General features: G+C 47.2%; 5 protein-coding genes across 5 annotated transcripts; 4 read left to right on the top strand and 1 right to left on the bottom strand.

The window, feature by feature from the left end:
- Positions 1–1,261: 1,261 nt before the first annotated feature.
- LOC131294079 (cilia- and flagella-associated protein 44) lies at positions 1,262–7,920 on the top strand. Its single transcript, XM_058322125.1, has 10 exons — positions 1,262–1,383; positions 1,463–1,625; positions 1,708–2,017; positions 2,114–3,623; positions 3,692–4,330; positions 4,395–4,502; positions 4,585–4,620; positions 4,854–5,037; positions 5,109–6,830; positions 6,898–7,920. The coding sequence occupies exons 1-10, from the start codon at positions 1,262–1,264 to the stop codon at positions 7,918–7,920; spliced, it is 5,817 nt and encodes a 1,938-aa protein (XP_058178108.1).
- A 4,885-nt stretch (positions 7,921–12,805) lies between these two features.
- Positions 12,806–13,865, top strand: LOC131294885 (DNA repair protein Rad51 homolog). Its single transcript, XM_058322937.1, has one exon. It carries the CDS (start codon positions 12,833–12,835, stop codon positions 13,787–13,789), a length of 957 nt encoding a protein of 318 aa, XP_058178920.1. The 5' UTR covers positions 12,806–12,832; the 3' UTR covers positions 13,790–13,865.
- Positions 13,866–14,894: 1,029 nt separating this feature from the next.
- LOC131282605 (THO complex subunit 4) lies at positions 14,895–18,574 on the bottom strand. Its single transcript, XM_058312114.1, has 4 exons — positions 18,115–18,574; positions 15,606–15,840; positions 15,322–15,525; positions 14,895–15,244 (listed from the first exon to the last, which is right to left on the bottom strand). The coding sequence occupies exons 1-4, from the start codon at positions 18,355–18,357 to the stop codon at positions 15,111–15,113; spliced, it is 816 nt and encodes a 271-aa protein (XP_058168097.1). The 5' UTR covers positions 18,358–18,574; the 3' UTR covers positions 14,895–15,110.
- A 595-nt stretch (positions 18,575–19,169) lies between these two features.
- Positions 19,170–23,337, top strand: LOC131283032 (uncharacterized). Its single transcript, XM_058312590.1, has 5 exons — positions 19,170–19,720; positions 19,823–20,056; positions 20,136–21,939; positions 22,016–22,155; positions 22,229–23,337. The coding sequence occupies exons 1-5, from the start codon at positions 19,483–19,485 to the stop codon at positions 22,402–22,404; spliced, it is 2,592 nt and encodes an 863-aa protein (XP_058168573.1). The 5' UTR covers positions 19,170–19,482; the 3' UTR covers positions 22,405–23,337.
- Positions 23,338–25,198: 1,861 nt separating this feature from the next.
- On the top strand, positions 25,199–26,302 carry LOC131281627 (ester hydrolase C11orf54 homolog). Its single transcript, XM_058310971.1, has 3 exons — positions 25,199–25,277; positions 25,342–25,440; positions 25,512–26,302. The coding sequence occupies exons 1-3, from the start codon at positions 25,199–25,201 to the stop codon at positions 26,300–26,302; spliced, it is 969 nt and encodes a 322-aa protein (XP_058166954.1).
- Positions 26,303–27,350: the final 1,048 nt, after the last annotated feature.

The following is a 27,350-nucleotide window of genomic DNA, read 5'->3' as shown; positions in this document are numbered from 1 at the left end:
CGGGTGGGCTTATCGCCACTCGTGCGCTCTCCGGTTTGGCCCACTTAGAAAGGATGCACTTACGATTCCACTCGCAATCTTCTGCCTCATTATTTTCCCCCGCTCAGTATTTCACCCACTGCCTGTATCTACCCCACCGCCGTACTGCACATGCAATGGAGTCGAACGGGTATCGCCGGTGGAATCAGTCGCCGAAACTCCGCGATTCCTCGCGGACTTTGCCCTGCCAGCGTTTGGAAATCGACGTTACGACCGGGTTACTCCCTCCCACTCCACCCAGACCACGATGATTAATGAACGTCTCCTTCCACAGCTCCTGAGGGGCCCGGGGGTGCCCAAAATAGAGCCACCAAATCCGTCACAAAGGCCTGGGAATCAGTCACCGTGTACACGAATCCGGTTCGTGTCGGTTGGCAGCTGAAGGTGGCTACTGATAGTGCGCTCGTTTCCTTCGCCGCTGACACCGAACCCCGGGACGATTATTTATGGGTCGTAGGCCGATCGAATATCGTTAGCCCTGGGATAGCCACCGCGATAAGGCGATTATCCGGCGGAACCCTTCTGCCGGTATACCTTGGACTCCACGAGCACGGGGGATGCTCGTAAAACAGATGTACCGGGACGGCGCTTATCGAAACCGGGAGACCTGTTGAAACTCGAACGCGATGTTTCATCAGCTTTGTCGGGATTTCACGAAGCGTAAACACACACGGTCAATGAACGGGTTCTAGCTGGGCAGCCGGTTTTGATGCAGTTTTGGGGTTCACCTCCCCGATTGCAGGTGCGCAATCTGCATTCGAAAGGGGGCGATTACAATCATAAACGCTGGAATATTGCAGATTGCAGCTCAATCGAACGTGACTCTGCTAAATATCTTAAGTAGGGACGATGTTTACCTTGATTGGAGTGGAAGATTACAAACCTTTATTGTTCTTTAATCACATGATTCAACGACCATTCTTATCTTACGAAAATGACAGGATTCGAAATAAACAAACATTAGGTATTGTATTTGTGTACCCATTCCTCAGAGAGAAAAAATTAAGAAATACGTTTTCGTTAAGTCAACAAACTAAAACAAAACCATGTTCAACATATTCGGCCGCATGTTCCTATATATCGTAAATGTGCAACATGTTTGGCGGTTGCTATGCTCCTGACACTGTTCCTATAGAAATAGCAGAGGGTGCAACCAAGCAAGCCCTGCTGGAAGAATGTTTCGTTTAGTCTCGAGAATCACTAGCTTCAAACGGTAGCAAAAATGGAACAAACTCAGCAGAATGGCTCGTCTTCGAATGGAAAATCAAAACGTATCCACTCCATGATATCGAAACCGATCCGGAACTCATCCTGTACTATCCCAATCGAGCTTCTGGAATTGGAGTAAGTAGCCCACTTCCACAATTTCCCAATATTTCGCCACTTCTGACCATTTTTTTATCACTAAACTTTCTCTTTCAAGTTACTCCTACGGCTACGACTGCAAGCGCTACTTTAACTTGTGTAAAGTGGACGAGAATGTGCTAGTATTTGCGTCGGGAAATCTGATACATTTTTTTCACGTTGGAACCCGCACGGTCACGACACGCCGGAGCTCTACCGGTGGCGGCATCGGATGTATTACCGTAAGAAAACTTGCGTGTCCAATGTATCTCGTTGCGTCGTTACCTAGCAACCATGTTTTGTTTGCCTTTTTCGCCCTTTTAGACCAATCCGAGTGAAGAGTTTTCACATCTGACCGTCGGTGAAAATGGGCCCAATCCGCCTATCATCATCTACCAGTACCCGGAGATGACGGTAGAGAGGATTCTCACCGGCGGTACGACGGGCGGATACTCTCGGATCGACTATACCGTCGATGGGAAGCTGCTAATTTCGCAGGGCATCGAACCGGACTATATGCTGACGGTGTGGAACTGGTTGGAGGGGGAGATAGTACTGCGATGCAAGTCCTTCTCGAACGACGTGATCAATGTGATGTTTTCACCGTCTGTTCCCGGGCACATCACCACTTGTGGTAAGTAGTGTAGACCTCAAGGAGGATCTCTAACATGTTCTTATTTAAGGATGTCAATTGGAAATTACTAACAGAATATTCCATTTTTGTTGAAAGGACTTGGGCATATCAAATTCTGGAAGATGTCACACACCTTCACCGGGTTGAAGCTCCAGGGCGAGCTGGGACGCTTCGGGAAGACGGAAATATCAGACATCATCGGTATATTGCCTTTGCCCGACGAGAAGGTTCTGTCGGGTTGCCAGTGGGGTAACATTCTGGTATGGGAAGCCGGTCTGATCAAGCTAGAGGTGTGCCGGAAGGGAAGGAAACCGTGCCACGAGGGCTCCATCACACAGCTGCACATGCGCGCTGGTGAGGTAATGACGGCCGGTTTGGATGGAAAAATAAAGATCTGGTTCTGGGAGACGGTCGAGTTGGCCGACCCCCCGGACGACGATCGCTTTGTGGAGATCGAACCCATCATGGAGTTTCGCATCGGGTCAGACCCGCACCATCACAGCGAGCTGATGTGTTTAGTTAACAAGCAGGGCGATTACGAATGGTACGCGCAGGATGGCAACGGCTGTATCTGGTTGTGTGATCTCACACCGGCGCATCACACCGAACCACCGCAGCAGCTGTTCAAGTGTCACGCTGGGGCTATCGCCGCCGTTCAGGCTTCGCCGGTATCCTCCCACGTGGCAACGCTCGGTGTTGACGGAATGCTGTGCGTGTACGACTACGCCAAGCGGGAACTCCTACTGAGCCACCGGTTCCAGTGTGCCGGTAGAACAATGCTTTGGCTCCCGCCGACACTCGATCCAACCGGAGCCATTTTGATTCTCGGATTCAGCGATGGATTTTTACGAGCCGTCGCACTAAACCTACACGATGGTCACCTATCCTACCCGGAGAATCGAGTCAACTTGATACAGGTACTGAAACCACACGCCCGGACCATCACCGCGCTGGCCCTCAACATCCGTGAGACGATTCTGGTGTCCGGTGCGGATGATAAGACCATCTTCGTGCACCGATGTGTCCGTGGGACTCCACACGTGACAATCGAACCCATCGGACTCGTGTACACACCATCTCCGGTGACATCACTCGACTGGAAGCCAGGCTACGCTTCGATCGCTCTGGTCGGCTGTCAACACGGTCAGCTACTCGAGGTAGAACTCCCGGAATCGCCGGTCGACTATACGACCATATCATACCACCTGCGCCACGTCGAGATCAAGCAGCTGACATTCCAATCGGTCAAGTCGGAGATCAAACGAAACTTGCGCATCGCGGACATCGAGCGGCGCAAGCAGGAAAAGCGCGCACGGAAGCTGCAAACGCTGGAGAAGCTTCGCCAAGACGACCCACGGGCCGAAATCAACGAAGTAGCGTTTCTAGCTGACTCGGACGGAGAGGAAGAGCTGGAACCGCTGTTCATTCCGAAAATACCAAACCCAATTCTATGGGCACGCTACACCGAAGAGGACACGCTGTGGCTCTCCATGGGAGGCTACGACGCGGGATACGTCTATGAGTATGGATTCGACGATGAAGACCCCATCTCGTGCACACCGATCCCGGAGGCGGAAGACGCGGAGCTGACGTGCTACCTGCGGGAGTAAGCGACACGCTCCACTTTCCGATCGTCTCAGTGTTGATTCATGTTACTTTTCTTCTCTTTCTCAGCACTCATTACACAATCTTTGGCACCAGCGAGGGCGCACTGCGGGTGACCAGGACGAAGGAGGATTTCCGTGATCTCGGTGACTACTGGACGCTGCCCATGCACGACAACCGTACCGGACGCGTGACGGGATTGGCGTTTAGCTACGACTATTCGTACATCTTCAGCACCGGTACCGATGGAAACCTGTTTGCGTACCGTTGGTACGGTGAAGGAGAACCGTTTCAAGCCATCCCGCCTAAGGCGTTGGAAAAATCCGTCAAGCGTGTGTTCGACATCGACGAGCAGAACTACCCATCGCTGGAAGAGCAAAAGGCTCGCCAGGAGCGGGACCGGCTCGAACGGATCGTCGCTGGGCGTAAGAACGAAGTGCTGGAGACCGTCGCAACATACCGTAAGCAGTTTGAGGCTCTGCTCGAGCGCAACCGTTCGTTGCCGGAGTCGTACCGTATTCCGGTGACGGACTTTGTCCTGGATGAGCGCATAACGGACGATTTGCAAAGGCAGCTCGAGTCCGAAATGGCTCTCGTCCACCGCCGGATGGCGTTTGACGTCGAGAAAGTGCGCATTACGGCGGGCAAGCTACATCGCTTCTTTCTGAACCCGCTGGAGGGCTTCCCTATCGAGGTGTTGGCCATAAGGTACGGTTGATAGTTGCCGTCGAAGGTGGTGGCTTTCATGTAAAACAATCTCATTCCATTTCAGCACCGGACAGTCAGTGAAAAGTTTTCGAATCGAGAAGCTAGACGATGACTATTTCCAAACGCTTAAACAAGTGGAAAAATTAGTAGAAGAAGAGGAAAATCGTAGACGGTGAGTAGGGATTTGACGCAATCGCGACGGGCGGTAATATTGATAATTTCTCTTCTAATTTTTCCATTGGTTAAATATTAAGCCAATTCATTGAGTTATGTAAAACTCCGGAGGACAGGTTTGTTGGACCCAGAGTGCATTTGTAATGTGTTTTAAAAAGATCCATTTGCACGAGCTGAAGATGTTTGATTACACAAACATTAAATCACACCTTAGTAAAATTTATATTTCTAATGATTATGTCGCACACCCACACAGATTTTGTTTGTGTAGTATACACTGTAGTTTGACACTCTCACTTAATCTAGGGAAATTTTAGAATATGTTTGGTAATGCTTTGATTTCTTCTAGGCTTCCCGAAACATCCACAGATAAACGGAAGGATCGCCGCAAAGACTCACAGCTGCAACGGAAGGAGTCGTTCCTTGAGGGTCTGTCCCAGTCAACCATCGACTTTAAGCTCGAAAGTAAAATGAGACGACTTTTATCGAAGTATCGGGAACGCAAAAACCAGGAAATGATTCGCCAACAGGAGGTAAAATGGTTGCAATGATTATCTGGGAACCACGGAGTTGGTAATTTTAAAATGTGATCACATTGTTTCAGTGGGAAGAACATAAAGCGTCCAAACCGGATCCGAACTTGAACGATCCGGCCGACGATCTGGCCATCCGGGAGGCGGCCAGCTCAATCGGAGACTACAATCTGAAGAGTGACCCGGAGTATGAGCCCAGCGAGGAGCAAGTGGAGACGACGACCGGCAAGTACCACGAGCTGTTGCGCGTCCGTCGGGAGATGTTTACCTTACGCAACGAGTACAATGAAAAAGTGTTTGCACTACGGGACAGAAAGGTGCAGTTGAGATGTTACGTGGAAAAGCAGAAGGTCAAGCTGAGGGACATTCATGCAGAACTTCCGACGGACAAACGGAAGCAACTGCAGCGGGAAGTGGTGATCGATGTGGAACTGGAGTACGCCGATGAGCAGTACAAGTTTGAAGAGGATCGAACGCGATTGGACACCGTCCCGCAAGATCTGGTGCGGAAGAAGGGTGTTAAGGGAACACCAGATTATTATGACTCAATTCTCCAGGAAGCACTCGGTCTAAGCAGCGACGAACGGATGACGGCCAAGCCATTACCAGGGCAAAACAAACACGAACAAGAGTTATGTGAGATGAGGCTCGTGAGGAAACTTTTCAAGCAGGATAAAATTATCGACAAAGTAGCACGGCGCATCGCTGAATTTGATCGGGAGCTGGAAAAGTTGTCCCACGAACGGCTGGTGGTGGAGACGAACGCAAAGTTGCTGGAAAACTTCCAACTTACACTGTATCAGGAACTGTGGATACTGAAGGACTTTAGCAAGCTCGAGACGGACGTCTTGAATGGCGTGGAACAAGTGACCATCGAACGAAATGGGTTGCTCCAGGCGGTACAGGACGCACGGGCATCGATTGATCAGGTTGAACAAGAGATCGAGCTGATCCAGAGGGAGCAGCGTTCAAACCTACAGCGCTTCAACTCGAGCTGCCTGGACAACGAGTTCGCGAAGGTCATGAAACGTATCTACAAGAAGAAATACAAGCCATGTAAGATCAACGACAACGAATCCGACTCCTCCTCCGAGTACTCCTCGGAAGACATCGATGGGTTGGAAGTTGCGAACGACAGTGAGGTGAGCAAGGTGTTCCTTGATCTCAACCAATGCCCATCCGGCTGCGATCCGGACACGTACAATCTGGCCATACAACTACGTGACGAGAAGCTGGATCTTCAGCGACGTCACTACGCGGAAGATCGCTCCCTGCGCGAACTACACAAGACACTGGAGAACCTTAAGCCTCAGCTGGCCGACTCAGAGCTTCGTTTGGGGCAGAAGAAAGACGAGCTACTCGAACTACGCCGTGAGAAGCAACGGCGGCTGAACGACATCGACACGCTAGTGATCGTTAAGATGGACCAGATGCAGTACTTCCGCACGGAAACGGAGTTCCACGACGTGGAGCACAGTCTACTGTTCAACCGTGAGGCGCTGTTGAAGCTATACGCTCGGGTTGACCAGCTGGCGGTTGAAACGCTCGAGACAAAGCGCAGGCATCGGGTGAACGTCGTCCATTTAGCGCGCATGAAAACCGACATCAAGTACATGCGCCAGCAGCTAGTGACACTTCGGGAGGAGATCAATGAAACGATGATGAAGAAGTTTGGACGAGTGATCGATCTGGACGAGCTGGAAGAAACCATCCTTCGTCAGTACACGTTCGAGATGCGGGCCAATCTAGACGACGTCAAGAAGAACTACGATGAACGCACGAAGGAATTGAAGGTACAATTCTACATTCTAACTGTTTTCTGATAGTGTTAATTTATCACGCACTCTTTGATGATTTCAGAAATTGTACGCAAAAAAACAAGAAGAGCTAAAGAAGGTCATTCAGGAGGGAACGGAAAAGCTACACGTGCTCACCGTACTACAGGAGGAGTATAATAATTTGGAGAAGGCGCTGGCTCACCAGAAACAGTTGCAAGAGAAGCGTGCCCATCCTCCACCCACCTACTCGGAGGACCTCAGTAAGTTACGGGAAATCGCCAAGATTCAGAAAGAACAGATAAACACCCTCCAGCGTGAGATACGTACGCTGAGCATGAAGTGTAAGCCACTGTCAGCCGAGAGTCCGGACGTGGAGATCGCCATCCCACCGCCAGTCTGCGGAAAACCGGTGCCCATCCCAGATGAGTCGGTGTACAACGCGGTAATGGACTCCGCACCGCCGAGCACCAGGGCCAGCTCGCCGGATAACTTCCTGTACAACGAAATTTCCAGCCTTATCGACGATTTCCTCGTGGAGCAGCTAGGATCGCGCGTCCTCCAGTCGGACATCAAGCGAGTGGTGAACCATCTGGCCCACTACCTGTCCAACATTATACACAACTTTGCCCCGGAACATGCGAGCGACCTGCTGCCGCACATTATCGAGAACTTTAAATCGTTCATCCCGGAAGAGCTGCTGATCACGATCCCACCTCAGGCGATCGCCGAGCTGATCGAGAGCATCTTCCGCACGTTCAAGGAGGGCTACGACATCGACACCAAGGAAATCTTGGGAGAGATCGTCGGCAACAGTCTGGAGATGATATTTCCCGCTTCGCAAAACTACTCCCACAACATCCTGGTGGACATTATGAAGCAGGTGTTGGCCACCCTGCACATCGCCGACATCAACCATCCGGAAACGATCGAGTTCATAGCGAACGGCATCCGTCACAAGCCCGGCATCGATCCGGACGGCGTCGACGTGGCGATGGTCAGCGAGGAGATTCTACTGTACGCGCAGGAAAACACGGTCGACGAGGTCAGCCTGGAGCTGATCAAGGGAGTAATTCAGGGCATTTTACAGTGCGTTCGTGAGCCATGAGATGAATAGAAACCTTGAGAGAAGTGGGCAGAGTCGTGATTTGCCACAAACATGGTGAACCAGGGTTTGATATTCGACCGCGAGCCTCGATAATCGGCATAGGACCACCTTCTTATATCGTGCGTAACCCAACTGCAACGTCATTCCGCGCACGCACATACAAACAAACACGGTCCACGCCTAAGTCAAGAACACGAAAAAACAACGTGTTTTGGGAAATGGACACACCACAGCTGCAACCATGTGCCCTTAGCGACAGTGTGCCACAAACAGGCCCCCCAAATTTTTGTCTTGTTTGGGCGAAAATACCATGCGTCCGTGGCGTGCGCCGGTCCATGTTATAACAACGACGGCCGCGTTATCTTTTTGCAACCCGACCCTACCTGCAAAGTTTTGGGGTGGGGGGGGGGGAGACGTTGCCCTGCACACGCAATCGGGTGGAAGGATCGGGTTGCGTACGTCGTTATCGTGGTGTTGGAAGTAAACAAAATATTCCCTCCCACCCCCCAAAATCGGTTGCTATTCGACGCTGTGGCCTTTCGCGGAAGATGATGAAATTTGTCTATCTTATGACGTTTATCTTAACCAATGTCGCTAGAAGAAGTTTTGCTGACGATTTATTATCAAAGCAGGGACTGTCGATAACTTTACTTGAGGATAAGTCGAAGAACTTTAGAAATTAGAAGCGATTGTATTGAGGCTTTTACTTGTGTGACTATGTACTTAATAATCCTTTGTTCCACCCAACATTTTCGATCACCTATATGACTTATGAATTGCAGAACAGCATTCACAAGTATCATTCAATTAGAATACCTAGGCCTAGATAAGATGACCACAGGTAAACCAATCTGCAGGATTTTCCATCAATCCACCTTTGGTCGATAAACGTGCCCCATTTTGGTATCGGTGAGGCCCTATCTTCCCTTGTCCTGTAGACCCAACCCCCTTCTAAAAATAGCACTCCATTCCGTGTATCGCGCCTATCATACCATCTACTGGAAGAGATGGGGACATGGTACCCAGTATTTTGGCAACGTGAAACACACGCGTCCCCACGATAGGAGATAATGGAGCGACGGGTTGCGGCCGCAGAAAACGTGACTGTTTTGGGCTGCAGGTTGGGAAATTTCCCACCCAACGGATATTCCGGGGGATATATCCGAGTCGTTGGGGTTTGGTTGTGGTGGTTTGGCAATGTAGGATTATCGGAAGAAATCCCGAGATCAACCAAGCCAAGGTCACATAGCAGAAGCACACATTGACGAATAAGACAGAGTACTACTTTTGCGGTGAATTTAATTTTATTTTAAAACGGATTGAATGAGGCTGTTCAAATCCTAAGAATACTAGGTTCAGTTAATGAATAAAGAGGATATTTTTGAAAAAGGTTTCCATCATAAGCCAACGGACTTTTTGACTACTAATTTAAAGGAAGATCCACATTTATGGTAGGATAGATTTGAAATGATTAAAACATAAATTCGAAATCAGCTTCCTGTTTGCCCACCGAAAGCTTACAAACACGATAACGGTGATCGCGAACACTTGATTTATCATTATTCAAATGAATTTCCTAAAACAGCGCCATTCGTCCTTCAGCAGATAAAGCCGACACACGCAGGGGGCGCATGGTTTTCGCCCTTGACGTTGACGGTTCCAGTGTGCGCCAAGTGTGCGCGAACCCGTTTCATTATGGATGTGTTGTTTTTTCCCTTCTTCTTTTCATTCGCCTCTGTTTGTTCAATTTGTGCACGTTCCTGCCGTGTGTTGTGTCTCTCGTTGTTTGTCGACCGAGGTAAAAAAACATGGTGCAATATGTTGTTTTTCGCCGGCGGAAGATCTATCGCGAACACTCCTTATCGTGTCACTTCCCATTTTTGCGTCCGCTCGATGGGTGGTGAGTGTGTGCTCCCACCCTCGAGTCCCCCCCACGGTGCTCAGTCCCTCCCCCTCCCTCCCCCCAGCAGACACTCTCGAGATCTTTCGATCCTTGTTTACGCCGTTTTGCTAGTGATAGTGCCCCCGTCGGGCTACAAAGAGAAAGAAGACAACAATAAACCAAATCATCATCATCATCATCATCATCGTTGAGCCACCACAACCACCACCACCAACGGCATCCAATTTCCTGTCCTGTGTCCTGTCCGTTTCGTGCGCGCTTTATCAGCTCGGGCAAACAAATTTAGTCCAGCGCTTAGCATGTTGTTCGCGTCCGATCGATTTTTGTGTGTGCCGTGTGCGCCGAGCGATAAACTGTGCGCTCTCCCGGCAACAGCGGACACACGGACGCATGCCAATCGTGCGCTGATAATGATGGATTTGGTTTCTTATGTTCCCTTCGCATCCATCGCTTCCTGATACCCCCACCAGGGGGGAGGGAGGATTGTTGATAGAGAACAATCGGGTTTTTTTTTTCTTTCGCGGGCGGTCAAGGTTTGCACCGAACGTTCTGATTAGATGGGATGGATATTTTTGGTAGATTTCGTTTTAACTCCGGTGAGCAAACGGTCGGTCTAAAGGTTAGCCGAATAAACCACGTTAAAAATTTAGGAAACCAACTGGATGTTATAACCGATAGAATTGAAACGTTAAAAATTAATCACCCCATTTTGTTTAATAAACAAACCAGCACAGTCACACATTAACGTCACGGTACATTATGGTTAGAATGGTTACTATTTCTTTTAAATAAAGGTAAGCTACATAACTCACCAACATTATTCACGAAGGAACTTTAAAATCACTCAAATACTAGTCACTTTGAACGGTTCAATTTTTCTTCCTCGTTTGACGGAAGTTGTCCGGACTGCTTGGATCAATCACTCGCCGATGCACTTTGCACGTCACGATGACGAGGTGACTCGCCGGGTTGCACCGCACCGATACGACTCGCGTGAATCACGACCAACGAGTGACGATTGCCGGCGCAGTTAATCCGGGGACCATGGCACGAGCCGCTGCCGGGGCCCCAAAACCGGCTGCGACCGCAAGCAGCGCGCCGGTTGGAAAACGGATTGGAAAATCCACCCCCCGCATAGGGATGGTGGGTCGTCAATACAAAGTGGATCGTACGCAGAGCGCCCCGAAGAGCCGCACGAAAATAGAAGATTCGGGAAGACACGGCAGAAAAGCACCAAACAGATGAGAAAGAGCGTGGCGAGTGAGAAAACCTGAAGGACGGACAAATGGAAATTATGGTTTCTATTGTTTTCGTTTTAGTTTTCTTGATCGCTTCCAATCTGGTGAGCCGTTGATCATTTTTAGATCGGATCAGTCAATATGTGTGCGACGGTTCTCCTCATGGGATAACGCGCGATGCGCTATGGGGACAGTTTTACCTGCCGATCAGACCACCTCCGTATGGAGTTGGTGATCCTAGCAGGAGATCAGCTGATTTATAATTATCCACGCCTAGCGTTACCGTGTGGTAGAGAGCCGGTTTCGGATAAACGCGACCAACACGATCAATATGAAATACCCACAATATGGTTTTTAAAGGAAATATATGCATTGGAATGTGTGGTTTTTTTCACGTCTGATTCTTGTTGTAATTATGTTTAATTAACAATAGATTCAGTTGTTACTTAATCCGATTGTACACATAACAAACTAAACGGGGTTGTTCCTTAAAATTTACAAACAGAAGTTGAACGTGTATTGTACAACATATTCTTTCTTCTATAATATGTTATCAGAACAGATGGTTGATCTAGATTTTTGTGTCATAAATGTTTAATTTCATCAAAACGTCATAAGGGAATATAACATCTTTCTATAAATGACTGAATTGCTGATTCAAATATGTTTTAAATAGTTGATATACTAGTAAAAGGTCTCTGACCGATTAGTCCACTATGCAGAGGCAATCATTATAAAAACAATCAATAGAACAAATTCAGTATTATAAGCGTTTCCAAAACCACTATCATGCAGCGACTTAATCTCGGTGAATATTGTAAAATTTTGGAATAAAGAATTCAGAGATTATCTATAGCGACAAAACGACGACGATATGAAGCATATAAATAGTCGAATGACAAGCCGGGGCAACTATGTAAAATCATTAACCACACTATTGCCTACAATGATGATAGATCATTACCTTCGTGTTGTAGTTGAAACCCCAAGGTTTCAGACCAGAACGGATCATATGTTAGCTCACTTAGGCCACGTTGAAGCATGTGTTTCAAAATATATATTTCGTATAGGTCAAGATTTTTTAATCCAAGCTTTGAAATACAGTTTCATCACAATGTGAAGAATAATTGTTTAGCCATATCAACACGCTGGTAGCTATTCGGAACCCAACCGTGTGTTGTTGAATTACAGAGGGAACTTGTAAGTAATGTTTCGAAAGCCAAGCATCGACATTGAATGAAGGTTTGTTGACCAATCTGTAAACACGTTGTAATGTATAATGCAACATGTAAATTTACGTAGCTTAGAAGATGAAATAGTTTTAGTACATTAACATCCGCTTTTCAAACGACGTAATTTCATTTGAACTGACAGATCGCTCGCGGTGGATGTTTCCCAAAACGACGTAAAGTAGGTTGTATAAAAGGTTCCCACCAACAAATGCGCTTCTTTAACTAATAGTGAAGACCAATAATCAATAATAGTCGTATTCAATATATTCGTTAGTATTATAATTTTGTAATTTGTTGTAGACCTTAAATGTAAATACAGTTTGGCTACTGCATTTTCATTTCCTTTGCAATGCTTGGCCAGAAGTTCCTGAACCATTCGTTTGATAAATTTTTTCACTAAACTACCATGAACATTGTACCAATAATTCATGTGGACGTAACAAAAGTACACAAAACACTTGGTAAAACAAAAAAAGTCTGCATGTACAAACCAAATCCTTTACATCAACCAGTTGTTGGTTTTGTTTACAAACAAAAATATGCCGGCGTTTTGTCGGAACTCGTATCGAAAGATGGAGTCTGCATTTTCAGCCGTTGTTGTGCGCGTTTCGTCCAGCGGAGAAAGCATACCCTGCCTCGATTCAGCCATATTTCCCGACGGTGGTCCGAAATCTGGCGAGCTGGTACAAATTCACGGTGAAAGCAATACTGGCAAATCGTTGCTTCTGCACGAACTGATTGCGCGCATTGTCCTTCCCGGGAATTGCGGAGGACATGAAACGGGTGCCGTTTTCATCGATTGCGAGAACAGCTTCAACCGGATGATGCTACTGAGTGTGATGGAAAAGTACATCCTGAACCTGGCCGACCCGTCGGTGGCGGCAAGCTTGACACCGCAACAAATTGGCACCATCCAGCGTACCGCCCTCCGGCGCCTACTCCTAGTGCGGTGTTACTCACTGGAGCAGTACGAATTATCGTTGGTCGCCCTGCCGGACCGTTTTCTCAAAGATGGCACACTGTCCTACGTGTTGATAGATTCGCTTGCAACGTTCTATTGGAGCAAATGCACCGAGCAGAATCTCGTCCGAATGGACACCTTCCTGAGAACGCAGTGCAAAGCGCTCCGCAAGCTGGCGGAGAAGTGGAAGAAAACCATCATCTTTACGAAACCCTCGTACTTTGCCAGCGGCGGAACAGCGCGGGACTTCGAGCACGGAAGCCCACTGGATGGGTCAGTTTCGACGCAGGTTTCATCGCTCGCGGGAAGCAGTAGCCGCCATATGTCGATCTTAAATGAGTTCGCGTCGTCGTCAGCCAGCGTAACGATCGAACATCGGATCGAGCTTGCTGAAATGGACAGTCCCAGCCTTCGGACCAGTTCGAACGAAGGCAACGAAGAGATGCGGTTTAACGCATTCGTGACAACGCAGGACAAACAGTATGTCCGATTCTACTTGATCGATTCGTTTGGCTTCAACTGGATAGAGCAATGATGGAGGGGAGAAAATACCAAACAACTGTACAAACTATTCGTAAGAAAAATATATTAACGAAATAAAATTAAACACAAGACTTGTACAAACTTGATTAGATTTTTTATTTATGTTTTATTTTCTCACTGTATTGCAGTGCTTTTCCGAGTCGACTTCTTGGCGTCACGTAGTTCGAGAAGAAAAAAAGCTATAGCGCGTCTAAAACCTGACCTAAGTTCTGGATAATTGCTCGTATCTTTTCGCATACCTCAAGCAAGTGTGGATTAACAGTGAATGATTGAAATGGCATTGAGATGAAGAAAAGTAATATTAAAAAAACATTATTTAGATCTTTCCCCTCGTCGTAAGACAAATCGGATGAGTTGAGAACCCGCCAAAAACAGATGTTGTAAAAAAATAAAGAAAGAAAATGTGTTTTCCTCCCCTCACTAGAGGCTCATTTTAGAACAAATCATTCAATAAACGTTGAAGAAAATATCAATTCCCTGATACGATAGCAGAATCAAATCAAACCTTCAGGTTTTTCCTCAGCATCTCCCAGCCCCTAAACTTTTCCGACCGAAATATTTGCTACGTTTCCTTCTCCTATTATTTCGTCCCTATTTGTCTAGCTTAGTAAAAACTAAAGATTATCAGTTGTCTGCTTCTTGCTGCGCAATCTATGCTTGATAGTGTTGAATGAAAATAAACTATCTTACTTCGGTACTCTAGTACGTCCAAAAAATTGGATTAAAACGTTCCCTCGTCGCGTGTCAGATGACCCGGCGCATGGTTGCGTTTGCAAGGAATTCGTTTATGATCACGAATTCACCTACCGCTTATTAACTTCATCCAGTTCATCATTATTTTTTGGGAAAACTTAAAACGTCATACCGATCTTTATAACTGCTGATAAATTGTGACGAAGCAAGAAATGCGTTACCTTCAAATACCGTAATCTAGACCTAACCACGCTCAATTCAACAGTAGAATTTACACGCAGAACACAGAATACACATATGGTTTGTGTAAACGGCCACCGCTTCCGTACGGAGCGACCCCGGGGGTCGGATCGATTGGACCCTAATATGCTGCGATTTTCTATATACAAGGTTATGAATTGTGAATTGTGAACCGTGGTGCCCTCTCGCTGCTTTGTACTCTCCACCGACTATTGCGTACAAACGTTTGTTCTTTTACCGTTTAGAAAGATTTGTTTGTCGGCAGGAAATACTCTTAACATTGTGTGCCCTCTACTTTGATCTTTGAATATCAAGCGGTATCAGCAGAGTTCACTCTTGTTTGCAGCAGCAGCACCCGATCGGAGAGATCCGCAGAAATTCTACTTCATGTCTTTGGTGTACGCATCCAGTTCGGCGTCCAGCTCTTCAGCGGTCTTCGTTTCTCGTGGCTGGCGTCTTCCTCCAGCGCCACCGCCACCACCTCCAGCACCACCGCGACGTGCAGGCGGTTTTCCTAAGGAATTCAAGGGAGAAATATTATGAGAATGATCGCTTGCTACGAAACGAAACTAAAATTGCAAGTCTCCGTACCTCCGCTTGTTCGTCCTCCGGTCGGTTTGCGCGGGGATCGCGATGAACTGGACGGAATTGGCGCGGGACGCGCTGGACGCGCGGTGGGTATTTCAGAGGTCGCCAGCTGAATGCTCATCGGCCGCCCGTCTAGAGGTACTCCATTGTATTGCATCATTGCTTTAATGGCATCCGCGCGCCGCTCAAAGATCACATCCGCCGTTCCTAAGGAAAAGAAACAGGACAAGGAAACAGTTTATTAACTGCTAATTGCTTTTGTTTGCGTGCTTCTAACGATCACTTACCAAGGGAACGACCCGAACGATCGTAATGCACCGAAGCGTTCTTCAGGGGTCCAAATTCGATAAACAGCTCGTTGATGTCCGTCTCCGACACGCCAAAGTCCAGGTTCGAAACCAGGAGCTTCGTGACTCCGCCGGATGATCCTCCTGCACCTGCGCCGCCACCCGTCGTCAGCGAACGGCCCCCCTTGCGGGGTCCATCGTACATATCATGTTTCCATGCGCTGTTTACGTCGCCCTGTGGATTGATGTGACGGGGTTTGTGTTGGTGGATTTTGGTTTTTCATCACTCATTGGTTCTCTCTTGGTCTCTAAGAATTCTGTGTGTGTCTTTCGCTACGTGCGCGCCTTCTCCTCTTTTGATGCAGAACACCGCGCCGGTCCGTATCCAAAAAAAACCCGGAGGAGCGGACAGCAACCGATCATCTCGAAATAATCACGCCCGAACCCCTTTTCCTCATGAGCTTCCTTTGCTCTTCCGATTGGGACAATAATGGAATAATTCTCTCCTTGGCCGATTCGCTTCCGTATCTCCGGTTTCCGTTTGCTCCGGTTTCCTTCCGCTCACCCGCTTGGGACACGGAGGCCGCTTTCGGGCGTGCATTCCCTTGAGCGTAGCGTTCGTGTGTTTATGCTTAGGTTCTTGTACGTACGTAGAAAAGGTAAGAATACTAGAGGACTCGAAGGACTGATGATGCACAGACAGCGTCATCAGTTGTTCTGTGACAGGAAGGCGAGAGGAATCGTTCGATAGATATGTTACTAGCTGCAAAAATTAAATCCAGTCGCCATCTGGTTCGATATTTTGGCAAAGAGTTGTGATCCCACCGCAGATGCAGATTTATCACAGTTGCTTCAACATCTTCCAATGAACGCTCGTCCACTTGCTTCAGATGAAGAGACACCCGACAGATGGTGGCTGCGGCTGGTTTTTGTTTGGAAAGGACGTTATGTCAGCATTCAGCTCTACTGTAAAGGACATCCTTTCCTCATTGAATGGAATATTATTTCGTGTTGTCAGCATATTGATCTTCTCTTTCTCTTTTCTCTCAGTGCAATCCAGCGAAGAAATGCTACGAAGGGATTCTGCTAGCTTAGCATGTTTTGTTTCTCTCTCGAAAATTAGCGGAAATCAAACGATGAGCTGCGAAAATAATACGTGGTTTTAGAACTATAGACGTTGATACTATGATAAGGAGCAAGAAACCGTCTGATGCTGCATGTAAATACAATACTCCTTTCTTCTGCTCCTTCTTTCCAAACAGCGAGGGGAGGTTTGTTGATATAGCAACAGCGCGTAACCACGGCGACTTTACGAACACTGGGAACTTAGATCGCACTGCAAGAAGCTGGATGGATGTGTGACGGTTCGAATATGAACCAGCAAAAAGGTACAGGATTGGGGAAAAGTGTTCACTTTAAGACATTTTCATTAAATTTTCAGCTATAACTAGGATTCGTGATCATCGCAAACACACATCGCTTGGAACACACTGACATTTTTCTTTTCACGCATTATGACTCATCTTGAAAAGGATTTACTCTTTTGCCGTGAATATGAACACACACGCGCACAAAAACGAATGAAGAAACAATAGCCACAAAATGGTCCTTCTTTCGTAGAGACTATATGCATTGAAAACCAACGAACTCAACATGGCGGTGGAAATTTCAAGACGGTAAGCACCATCAAAACAGATCACTGATAGGACGACATAGGAACTCTCAAAATAACGGGACATTGGAAAAACTTAAGCAACAAAAACCGTTTCCTAAATACTGCAACTTCGCTAACACACATTGCAGATTGAGCCACCTTCTTGCTGCTTTTCCTCACACTTTTCGCATTCCTTTTCCAACGCACGCACCATTTTTCTTTTCCTTTCGATCGCCCGAAACACGACACGACACGAACACACTTGCACGTTTCACGCGACGTATTACTACTACCAGCACACCATGATACTGATCGTAAGATGAACAAGAGCGGAGGAAGGGGAGGAAGAGGCAGCCAATATTTTCACCACGGTCGGCGCCATCTTGATTTTTAATGGCGTCACCTTGGGCACATATTACTGCAGCGCAAAAAGAGTTTTCGTGCATCCTTTATGCAGCGATGCAATCGATTTTCACATAAAACGCTCAAATTTCCCCATCGGCACATTTCTATTCCTTCGTTAACCAACAACTGTCCATCCGATTTCATTATTCCCTCGTACTACCGTCAATCATTTCCGGGAAGGTTCCCTAGCCCACGGGGGCACTCGAGAAACGGAAGCGAAACTCCGAAGCGGGTAATTGCCAGGAACGAACGGTGCTTGCGGCAACGGAGGACGAGATTGGAAAGCCGCAGCTACCTTGCGCTGCTCTGGCGTCCGTCGGACGATTTTGGGGAGGCTGCCGGAAACTGGCCCAGCACCCAAGGTAAGAGCTCAAGCTCGTCACGGTTGCTCTCTCAGAGGTTGAAATCGCACACCCAGCGCGTCGTTCTATGGTAGGTTCACTGTCTTACCCGCCCGAAGCGTGCGCGGGAAATTCCGCCACGATTGCGCCCCTTGAGGACTCCGCCACCGCCGCTACCGACGGCTCCGTTGCGCGGCTGGTTCGAGCGGAATCCATTACGGCTGCTTGCTCCGCTGGTTGGACGACGGCTTGGCCGACCGGCTCCGCCGGCGCGGCCTCCTCCACGAGGTCCACGGGAACCTTTCTGCGACTTGATGATTTCATCAAGGCTCATCTCAATTTTGTCGACCATTTTGTTTTTCCGCTTGGTGCCTAACCTCGCCTGGTTGAATGAACTTCGAACGGATTTTACGCTAGCTTGGCAGCACACTCTGAAGCTAATGCACGTTGGGCAGTTTGAAGTTATACTTGGTTTCACTGGTTTTACACTTGTGGTACGTTTTAACGTTGAATTATACTTTTTCTTTAAATTTTCTTTCGGCTTCGTACGTTGCGATGCGTAGCAAACGAAAACTTGAAGCGAAGTGACGATGATGCGTAGAAGCGCCCGCGAACCTACACTTGACAGGTTACCTCAAAAATGTAATTGACAGTCATAGGTCGAGTGAATTAGAATTAGTTTATTTTTGTCTGTTTATAAGAGTAATTGTAAACTAATGGTTTTGCTAAGTATTTGAAAAAATGTTTTAATTGTTAAGATTATGTAATATCAGTTCATTTTTTCCTGAAATTAGAGAATATGTGATGTACCATAAACCAATGCACACCGATTGTCAATCTTGCGCGCATGTCCCACCTACTATTCAAAAATATCTGCTGCATAGGCTCATTATCTTTTTTGACGAAATCGGAAAGAAATTTACAGTTACAGGGTGTAAGGTGTTGCAGAAATAACTAGTTAATGCAAATTATAAGAAAATATTGACTTTAGTTTGCCTCCAGCAGTGTAGCCCATTAAAAATAACTTTTACCATTATCTTGTAAAGTTTTGCTGCATGAAACTTCAACACAAAGTCCAGGGCGATTGTGACAACACAAACAAAAATTAGAAAAATAAAAATCTCAGTTTGTGGGCAGGAAATTGTTTCTCTACGTATGGTGGAGTGTAAATTTTAGTTCCATTCGCCTGCCCGCTTCGGTAAAGCATTGTGTCGATGCTATAAGATGTGCATGACACTCTTGGCATCGTGCATTGCAAGATAATCGTAAATTGCTGCGTATAATCACCGTCGTCACTAGTGAATTCGTCACCCTTTAACGAGTTGCCAAGCGAAAAGGACACATTCTTAGTTTGTCGCCAGTTCAATGGTTGCGCTTCGGGTGAGATTTTCCCAATGCTGTTTTTCGTGCACTGCCGATTGCTGCTAGAAAGAAAATACGTTCCTCCATTCGGGCGACTTTGCGTCAACATCGCAGCATGCCCTGTGAAAAGTGTAACGTGAAATTTGGCCTGCTGACGCGCAAAAGGTCCTGTTACGAATGCCGCCGCCTGTTTTGCCGGGACTGCCTCTCCAAACGGCAGGACCGATTCTTCTGTCCCAGCTGTACCATCTTCACCAAACGGCCCTTGTCGCGTATCGATTTGGCCCAGCTCAAGGTGAAGGACCTGATCTTCTATCTGCAGTCGAAGCATATTTCCACGACTGGTTGTGTTGGTAAGTGGACCACGATGGTCCAAAGGGCACTTGACAACTTACGCCAGCACAGTAGGGGACGTTCTCAATTGTTGTACTTTTTTTTTTAATGTTTGTTTATAGAAAAAGACGACCTAATCAACCTGGTGATTGCTCATGTAAACTCCGGTGGAAGCTCTCCACGAACGCCCGGTGCATTCAGCGCCACCTCATCGACGAACGGATCCGCCTCTAGAGGGTCCTCGCGTTATGGAAGCTTTTCGCAAAACGGTGATAGGAATTATTCCAATACGTTCGATCACATAAGAAACACGTGCCAGAATTTGTTTTCCTCGTTTTCCGACAGATTCCAAGGAGGTAATTGGATTGCTCTTTTGCCGAGCCTTTTTTTTAAATCAAAGCAACCGTCATTAGCAAATATTTCTTTGGTTTGCAGATTCTCCCGTAGGATCAAGGAATGAACGACGATTTACCGACCAACCCACAGCCAACGGTAGTTTTTCTCCACAGGAAGAACAACGTCACATTTCTACTCAGCCCCGATTCGGCAGTAACAATGTGTACCACAGTACGGATGCCAGTGAGCGGTCGGTTAACGGTGCTAATGGTCAAACGGTCGGATCCGGAGGTATTAGTGAAGCGAACCAAAGAACAAACCAGCCGCACGATGGAGAAAGACCAAATGTACAGCCAAGGACTGGTGGGGTTAACAGTAGTGTCAGCAGTGGTCCTACTTCCAGTGCCGATACGAGTGCTGCCTCTTCGTCCTTTTCGTCGCCGATCCGAGGAGCTGATCCACCATTTCGAACTGTAATAGACAGTAACACTTCCCAGACAGCACTGAACGATCGAATCGAAAGTATTCTGGCACTAGAGTCTGGCGCAAATGGCTGTGAATGTTGTACGGACGACGAGGAGGACGGGCGAAACGAAGGTGCGATGCCCGAGGCGCCAATCGGTGACATTCCGTCCCCGGTGGTCGAGAAGAGCGATGAAGACATTCCTCGCCGGTCGAAATTCGCTCGCCGAAGTGTTTCCCATGCTAATCTGTTGCCCTCACCCGAACCGGCTGGGCCGAGTCAGGAGGCCATTTCGGACAGTGTGCCGTCGGCGGCAGCAACACCGAAGGAGGGTCCCCCTTCGAAAAGTCAAACACCATCGTCTTCGTTCGACGACCTTCTCGGGGAGGGTAGCAGCAGCAATGCTGATCACGCGATTGCAGCCGACACGCTCGCGGTAACAACAACCGAAACCGACGCCCAGATGACCACCGCAGCTTCGATGGACGACACGGAGCAGTGGCAAATCATCAATACCTCAGATGCGAACAGCGGTGGTGGTGGCGGTGGTGGCGCTGACGTTGGTACGGCCGATACCGAAGGCATTCCAGCGGTCGATGTTACCGAAGCGAATGATGCCACGACGGTTACGATCTACGATGCCGAAGAGAGCAGTGATAGCATAAGTAACTCGGAGACGAACAAATCAAAACCTGCCGCCCCCATGATGATGCCGGTGGCGGGCGAAAGTCCCATCCATCCATCGCCAAGTGTCGTGACCCGGCGTCGCTCCGATAGCTATCTGCTTTCGCTTCACCCGAAACAACAGCGTCCCGTTGGGGCGCCAATCGTTGGACAACTGTTTGGGGGACATCCGTTCACTTTAGGTCGCGCCAACGAAATGGGTGTCCCCGGTGCAAGGCTTCCGGGACCGGGACTGAACAGCACCCTCAGCACCGATGCAATCCCCAGCTCTAGTCATCCTGCCAACCACACGAGCATGTGCTTCCGCTGTGGCAAACGCCGCAACGGTATCCGGCGACAGTTGAAGAAGTTCCGTCGCCAGCTAGAGGCGGCCACCGGTGCGTCGGAGGCGGAAAAGCGCCGCCAGCTGGAAGCATTCCTTAACTATCTCGAGCGGCGCAGCAAGGGTTCGTTTGAGCTGACCGATTCGGAATCCATCACCGAGGAGGCGAGCGTAAGTTTGGCGGAAGAATCGACGATCCCGGGGACGAGAGCCGTCTTGGATGGGGCGGTTGCTGCGGCCGACGTCAGCGATAGTCACGAGTCAGAAGCGGGAAGGGCCACCAACGGGATAGTCAACAATAGTAGAACCAGTGGGCAAACGTCTTCGAATCGGTTGCCGACTGACGATACCACCGTCTGTGTGAACCTTTACTCGTCCGGTAATCAGCAGCTGGTCAATATGAAACAAATCAATTTGAGTGACATCAAGGAAAGGTACGACTTAAAACGAGGCGTCGTTTCCCGATGTCCACCTCCATTAACCTTTTTTTTCCATCGTTGTTATTTACAGTGCGGACCTGGACGTGCTGTCCGTGAAGCAGTTAAAAGGAATCCTGATGGTAAACCGGGTCGATTTTAAAGGTTGCTGTGAAAAGGCGGAACTTCGAGAAAGAGTGCTACGCTTGTGGCGCGATTTTAAGTCCATCCCATGTAAGTCCATGCTGAAATACCAAACCCAATGCATAACATCGTTCTAATCTCGTCCCTTTTCGCGCTTTTTCAGCTATTGAAAAGCTTACATCGGATGATCTGTGCAAGATCTGCATGGATGCTCCGATCGAGTGCGTGATTCTCGAGTGCGGCCATATGACAACCTGTACCGCCTGCGGTAAGGTGCTTACCGAGTGTCCCATCTGCCGTCAGTACATCGTGCGCGTTGTACGATTCTTCCGAGCCTAAAGTAAGCGCCAACCGTCTTCATGTGCCGCGTTTATAGACGTGGAGGATAAGTAGACACATTTGTTTTATTAGTTTGTGAATGTTCCTTTCTGATCGTTATTAATGTTTGAAAACAACAATTGTTTTCCATCAACAAACCTCTCTAGGAGGTTTATTCGTGACTGGAAACACAAATAGCAGGGAGTTTTCTTTGGCGATAATTAATTTCCTTGAAATTGTTCAACCTTTCTCTACGCTACGAAAGGTAGTTTCTCGTGTTCCCTAGGCTGATACGGCACCAGGGTCGACTTGGTGAAAATCTAGTTAATTTGTATGAATCCAATTCATCCGAATGCAAGAATTTATGTTTTTAATTTTACGAATTTAATTCATCCAATTGCGCGAGACATTGACGTACACTACTGCACACACGGGTGTTGTTGTAGACACAAGTGGTCGTTACCCGTTTCACTTATTCCAGTGCTTGTGCGGCACACAAAGGACAAATAAAACTGTAACATTAAGACGCCCGGAATAGGAAACCCGACGAACAACATAAACGAAAAATGTGATCTAGTTAATCTAGGATTTAAAAAAAAGAAGAGAGAAGAAAACTTAAATCAACACATAGTAGAACGTGTAGAAAATGAGGAGTAATTAGCGAGCTTACTCAGAACGAATGGCACGTTACTTTCTTCCGCCGTACGCCGAGTTTATTCTCTGCATATTCCTTGCATCTTTGACTGCTACTGCTGGGTGGCGGGCGTGCTGCTAGTCCCGGTGCGGTCCGCCAACGAGCACCAAGGCCAGTAACCGATAGTATTCCTGCTATGTAATGCCGCGAATCGGTGGATTTAAAACAAGGATATTTATGTGAAGGCATTACAAAGACCGAGTATGTTTAAATGTGTGATTGTGATATGATGTGCATGTTTCAATGTATGATGAACGTATGGATGTGAGAATTAGAGGGAAAACTAAATCCCCCCCCCCCCCCCCCCCCCCCCCCCCCGGGCTGAAAAGTGTAATACTGGTGGTAACTCGATCGGAAAATATACACACACAAAATTACAAGAACAATCTTGGGTGCTAAACGATACTACTACGGTGAAGTATTTTCTCCAATATAGAGAAGACAAAGGATGCTGTCTAGAGAATCTACTCACAATGTTTCCCCCCTACTCCTTCCGGTGTCTACATGGCGCGTGCCATTTTTTTCGTGCCCAGTGACCCTTACCGATGGACATCCTTACAACATCTTTGAATGCTGTCCCCCCTCCTCTCCAAAAAACACACAGTTCTAATATGCTGTCGCTAATTTCATTGTTAAAACCGTACTACAAACTTGCAAACTCAATGAACATATTCTACTCACTTTACGGAAAGATGTCCGTTGAAATACATAAACACACACACTCAAACACTTAAAACGTTGTTCAACCAAAATTCTCTGATTAGACTTACTATAGCATTTGGCAAGGTGTGCAAAAGCAAAAAACAAAGAAAAGGTTAATGAATTCGGATTGCAAACTAGAGTAATAACCGTAATAAACAATACTACAACATCATAAAAATAGTTTTTTTCAAATAAGCATCTACCGTTTCTCCGAAAGAACAAATAATATATTTCAGTTCCTTTACTGGTTTGAACGATAACAATACACATTTTATTTTATTCAGTTTGGAAATTTGAAAGAGGAATAATACTTTTAATTTGTAATTTGTTCGATAGTGGCGTTAATTTCTTTAAAATGTAAAGCATGAGGCTCAAAATCATGCCGTCAAGAAAAAGGAATCAAGACATGAAAGGAAAGCAAGACGTAAAGAAATGTTGTTTACGAACAACCACGCTGAGAGGAGTGTGAGCATACGTAGTAAGAATTCAAGATTTTTTTCTTTTCTCTTCTTTAAAATGTTAATTCGATAATCCATTCAAAAACTTCATGTTTCCATTCACGTTCCTCTTTGATCGCACATGCATAGGGCAAACACGTGTGCGCCTGATTGCCGGGACTATGGGAATGGAAAGGTGAAAAGGTATGCTCCGCGGGATGTCTCGGGTTTCTCTCGTTCGTTTGATTTTGCTCTCCGTAGCATAAAACATACGCCGGGGGTGACCTTGCTAGCTGGTATTGGTGTACGCGCGGCCTGCTACGTTCCATTCATCGTTACCAATTGTTGTTGCACCTGCGCATAGCGTTCTTACCAGCAGGGGATAAAATAATGCTACAAAACATCTGATCGGAACAGAAACACCACAATGACCGCGGTTCGCGTCGCGTGCACTATTTGAAATCGTATTTACATCACCGAATGCATCCGGGTGGGGTTGCGTGGCGGAGGGTGTGAATATATTGCTTTTTATCTTGCGTTTTATCGAGGAAATATTTGCGGTTGAAGGAGATAAGCTACACCAACACTCAACGTGTGGAGCGTGTTTGTTGGATGATAAACCCCACGGAGGGTCGCTGTTTACAGGCCCTTCATTGTCGGGAACACATGAAATCGACTGGATGGAGCCATGGAGTGCACAGATACAGTAACATCGACCGTTTCCGCGGAGAAACACTTGAGCTGATGCCGTCGTCGTCGTCGTTCCGTTGTGGTGGTCATCGTCATCGGCCATTTGTCAGTGTATCGTGTTGGTTTTTGCGCTCGCGGTTTACTCCTTGCGCGACGAGAGCCATTTAAGCCGTTTCCACCGGTCTCGGGGTCAGTTGTTGGCGGTCGATTGTACAAAACAGTCGTAACCGACGGAAGTTTCAAGTTGAAGCAGTGTTTGGTTCGGTGAAAGGTAGCTAAGGAAAGCTCCAAAATGGCAAGTCTGGATACGCAAAGCCTACTGTTCGAAGAGAAAGCACTGCATACACCTTCGTTGGTCGAAATACGCGATGGTAAGTTGCTCGATGGTGATCAGTAATAACGGATTATAAAAGAAATCTTTTTTTTTTCTTCTAGTGCTCGCGACTGGCTTGAAGTCTAGCTTCGCAACGGTCAACGTGGAGGTCGTGGCATGTCCGGATCTCACCAAAGCCCCTTTCCATCTTGCCGGACAAGGTAAAACGCCTTTTTGAATAATTGTAAACATGCACGATTCATTATCGAGGACTACTGTGTCGGGTCGATAGGTTTGAACGGCAGTCCAACGCTGGTGGAAATCGGTGGACCACCGTACCTCCTCCCGAACGTCGATCGCAGCAAGCTGTACGATCTGGTGTCCGTTTCCCAGCGTGCCCTGCATGACACGAAGAAAGAATTCATTGCCATCGGTGCTGGTGCCGGTCCATTCCCGCTGGTAAACTCCAATTGCGAGGGTATGTTCAACCTACGCTACACGCCCCCAGGAACGGTGGCCAGCGAAAGTCACTTGGCGGTGATCTCCCCTACCGATCGAACGGTGACCGTTCACAAAATCCCGAACACGGAAACGCGCTGCGCACTGCTTGGTAACATTCTCGTCGCGGAGGGCAAAGCGGGCCAGGTGCTGAAGGTGAGCTGCAAGCGGCGTACCGGAAAGAAGGACTTCATTGCCAGCATCCGCACGTGTCTCGAGGGTCACTACGGAGAGCAGACGGTCGGTCTCGGGGGTGTGTTCCTATTGCAGGCGGGTAAAGCGAAGCAGCACGTAATGTCGCCGTTCTCGGAGACTCCGCTTAACACGGAGGAAGAGCTCAACGAGTGGCTTAACTTCTATGATATGCCGGCACCGCTGATTAACGTGGGCACCCTCGTGACAACCGAGTGCGATCTCGATCTGCGGCTGCAGCATTTCCACAGCTTCTCAACGCACGGCCATGGTGGCCACTATCATATCGACACCACGCCGGACATTGTCGAGTACGAGGGATATTTTGTCGTCGGCGAGCGGATCGTGCGCGTCGACAAACCGGTCATTACGCACAAATTCGGACGAGACTAAGCAGATCGAGCGCAATCCATTCGGTTTCGCAAAGCACACACACACAATAAGGGAAACAATAAACATAAGGGGAAGCCCTTCGGAGCCCTTAAGGGTGGGAGAGTATCATGCACTAATGGGTCAACAAATAAACATTGATAATGAACCAGGCAATACGCGCACGCTTTTCGTTGTCTGATGTGCTTTTGTAGGTCATCCTATGGGTACACAACCGTTGTGTGTATTGCTTGGAGGATGGAATAATAAGAACTGATAAGAACTCACCCGAGCGAGAAGAACTTGACCGCGAACGGCTAAGTCGGTGCTCTTGGACAAGGAAGATTTGATAGTGTCCGTCTCGTGCCTGGCCTGCGTTTGTTTGACAGCCAAAATTAAGTGATCTTTGAAATGATTAATTGTTTCACAAAAGGTGACGACGAATTACTGATTACTTCGTACTTTTTTTTATTAGGGAAATTAATTAACACAACAAAAAAGAATAAAAGATTACAAGTGACTTATAATTGAATCGCTTTTTAACACTTGAATACATTGCTTTTGAATAACATCCGAATGCTTTTAGCGGTCTTTTCGACAACTCTTTCGCAAATGCTATAATTTCGTCAATTTTTAAGTTTGTTCGAATCCGTAAATGGCTACTTTTTTAATATTTTTGTTTGATTTTAATTTTTATGCTCCCTTCCATCATTCCACTATATATTCGCGTTTATGTTTAATTTTTATATTTTAACCGAGAAAGTCCGGGAAAGGCCACCCTAGGAGGAAATGTAATCTGTAAATCTAGTCTCTAGATTTAATGTTCAAAAACAACAAAGTTATAACATTTATAAAAGAGTGGTCAAAAAGACCGCAGGGGCATTCGGGGCTGGTCAACTTGGCTCTTGGAACTGGTCAAATAAAAACTGAGATTTTTTTTAAAGTAGCTTTTGATTTTAAGAACAAATATATTTTCATCTAGTAATCCGATTTTTCAATCCAATGTGTAGGTCAGGATTGTTATTTGCGAAAGCAAACCCATTTAAATTATTTTCAGATTATGATGGGATGA

This window comes from Anopheles ziemanni, chromosome 2, assembly GCF_943734765.1.
Source record: "Anopheles ziemanni chromosome 2, idAnoZiCoDA_A2_x.2, whole genome shotgun sequence".
Taxonomy (NCBI): domain Eukaryota; kingdom Metazoa; phylum Arthropoda; class Insecta; order Diptera; family Culicidae; genus Anopheles; species Anopheles ziemanni.
Note: the sequence above shows the minus strand (reverse complement) of the source record. Positions and strands in the feature narration are given on the sequence as shown.

What these genes read in the sequence shown, in the direction of transcription:
- LOC131294079 (XM_058322125.1), top strand. Translation starts at nt 1,262, where the DNA reads ATGGAACAAACTCAGCAGAATGGCTCGTCTTCGAATGGAAAATCAAAA. An exon ending in CTGACGTGCTACCTGCGGGA is followed by an intron (nt 3,624 to 3,691) that starts GTAAGCGACACG and finishes TCTCTTTCTCAG; the next exon opens with CACTCATTACACAATCTTTG. An exon ending in ATCGAGGTGTTGGCCATAAG is followed by an intron (nt 4,331 to 4,394) that starts GTACGGTTGATA and finishes ATTCCATTTCAG; the next exon opens with CACCGGACAGTCAGTGAAAA.
- LOC131294885 (XM_058322937.1), top strand. Translation starts at nt 12,833, where the DNA reads ATGCCGGCGTTTTGTCGGAACTCGTATCGAAAGATGGAGTCTGCATTT.
- LOC131282605 (XM_058312114.1), bottom strand. Translation starts at nt 18,357, where the DNA reads ATGGTCGACAAAATTGAGATGAGCCTTGATGAAATCATCAAGTCGCAG. An exon ending in CCCGCGCACGCTTCGGGCGG is followed by an intron (nt 15,841 to 18,114) that starts GTAAGACAGTGA and finishes ATCAATCCACAG; the next exon opens with GGCGACGTAAACAGCGCATG. An exon ending in CGGAGGACGAACAAGCGGAG is followed by an intron (nt 15,245 to 15,321) that starts GTACGGAGACTT and finishes TGAATTCCTTAG; the next exon opens with GAAAACCGCCTGCACGTCGC.
- LOC131283032 (XM_058312590.1), top strand. Translation starts at nt 19,483, where the DNA reads ATGCCCTGTGAAAAGTGTAACGTGAAATTTGGCCTGCTGACGCGCAAA. An exon ending in TTCCACGACTGGTTGTGTTG is followed by an intron (nt 19,721 to 19,822) that starts GTAAGTGGACCA and finishes GTTTGTTTATAG; the next exon opens with AAAAAGACGACCTAATCAAC. An exon ending in TTCCGACAGATTCCAAGGAG is followed by an intron (nt 20,057 to 20,135) that starts GTAATTGGATTG and finishes TTTGGTTTGCAG; the next exon opens with ATTCTCCCGTAGGATCAAGG.
- LOC131281627 (XM_058310971.1), top strand. Translation starts at nt 25,199, where the DNA reads ATGGCAAGTCTGGATACGCAAAGCCTACTGTTCGAAGAGAAAGCACTG. An exon ending in GTTGGTCGAAATACGCGATG is followed by an intron (nt 25,278 to 25,341) that starts GTAAGTTGCTCG and finishes TTTTTCTTCTAG; the next exon opens with TGCTCGCGACTGGCTTGAAG. An exon ending in TTTCCATCTTGCCGGACAAG is followed by an intron (nt 25,441 to 25,511) that starts GTAAAACGCCTT and finishes TCGGGTCGATAG; the next exon opens with GTTTGAACGGCAGTCCAACG.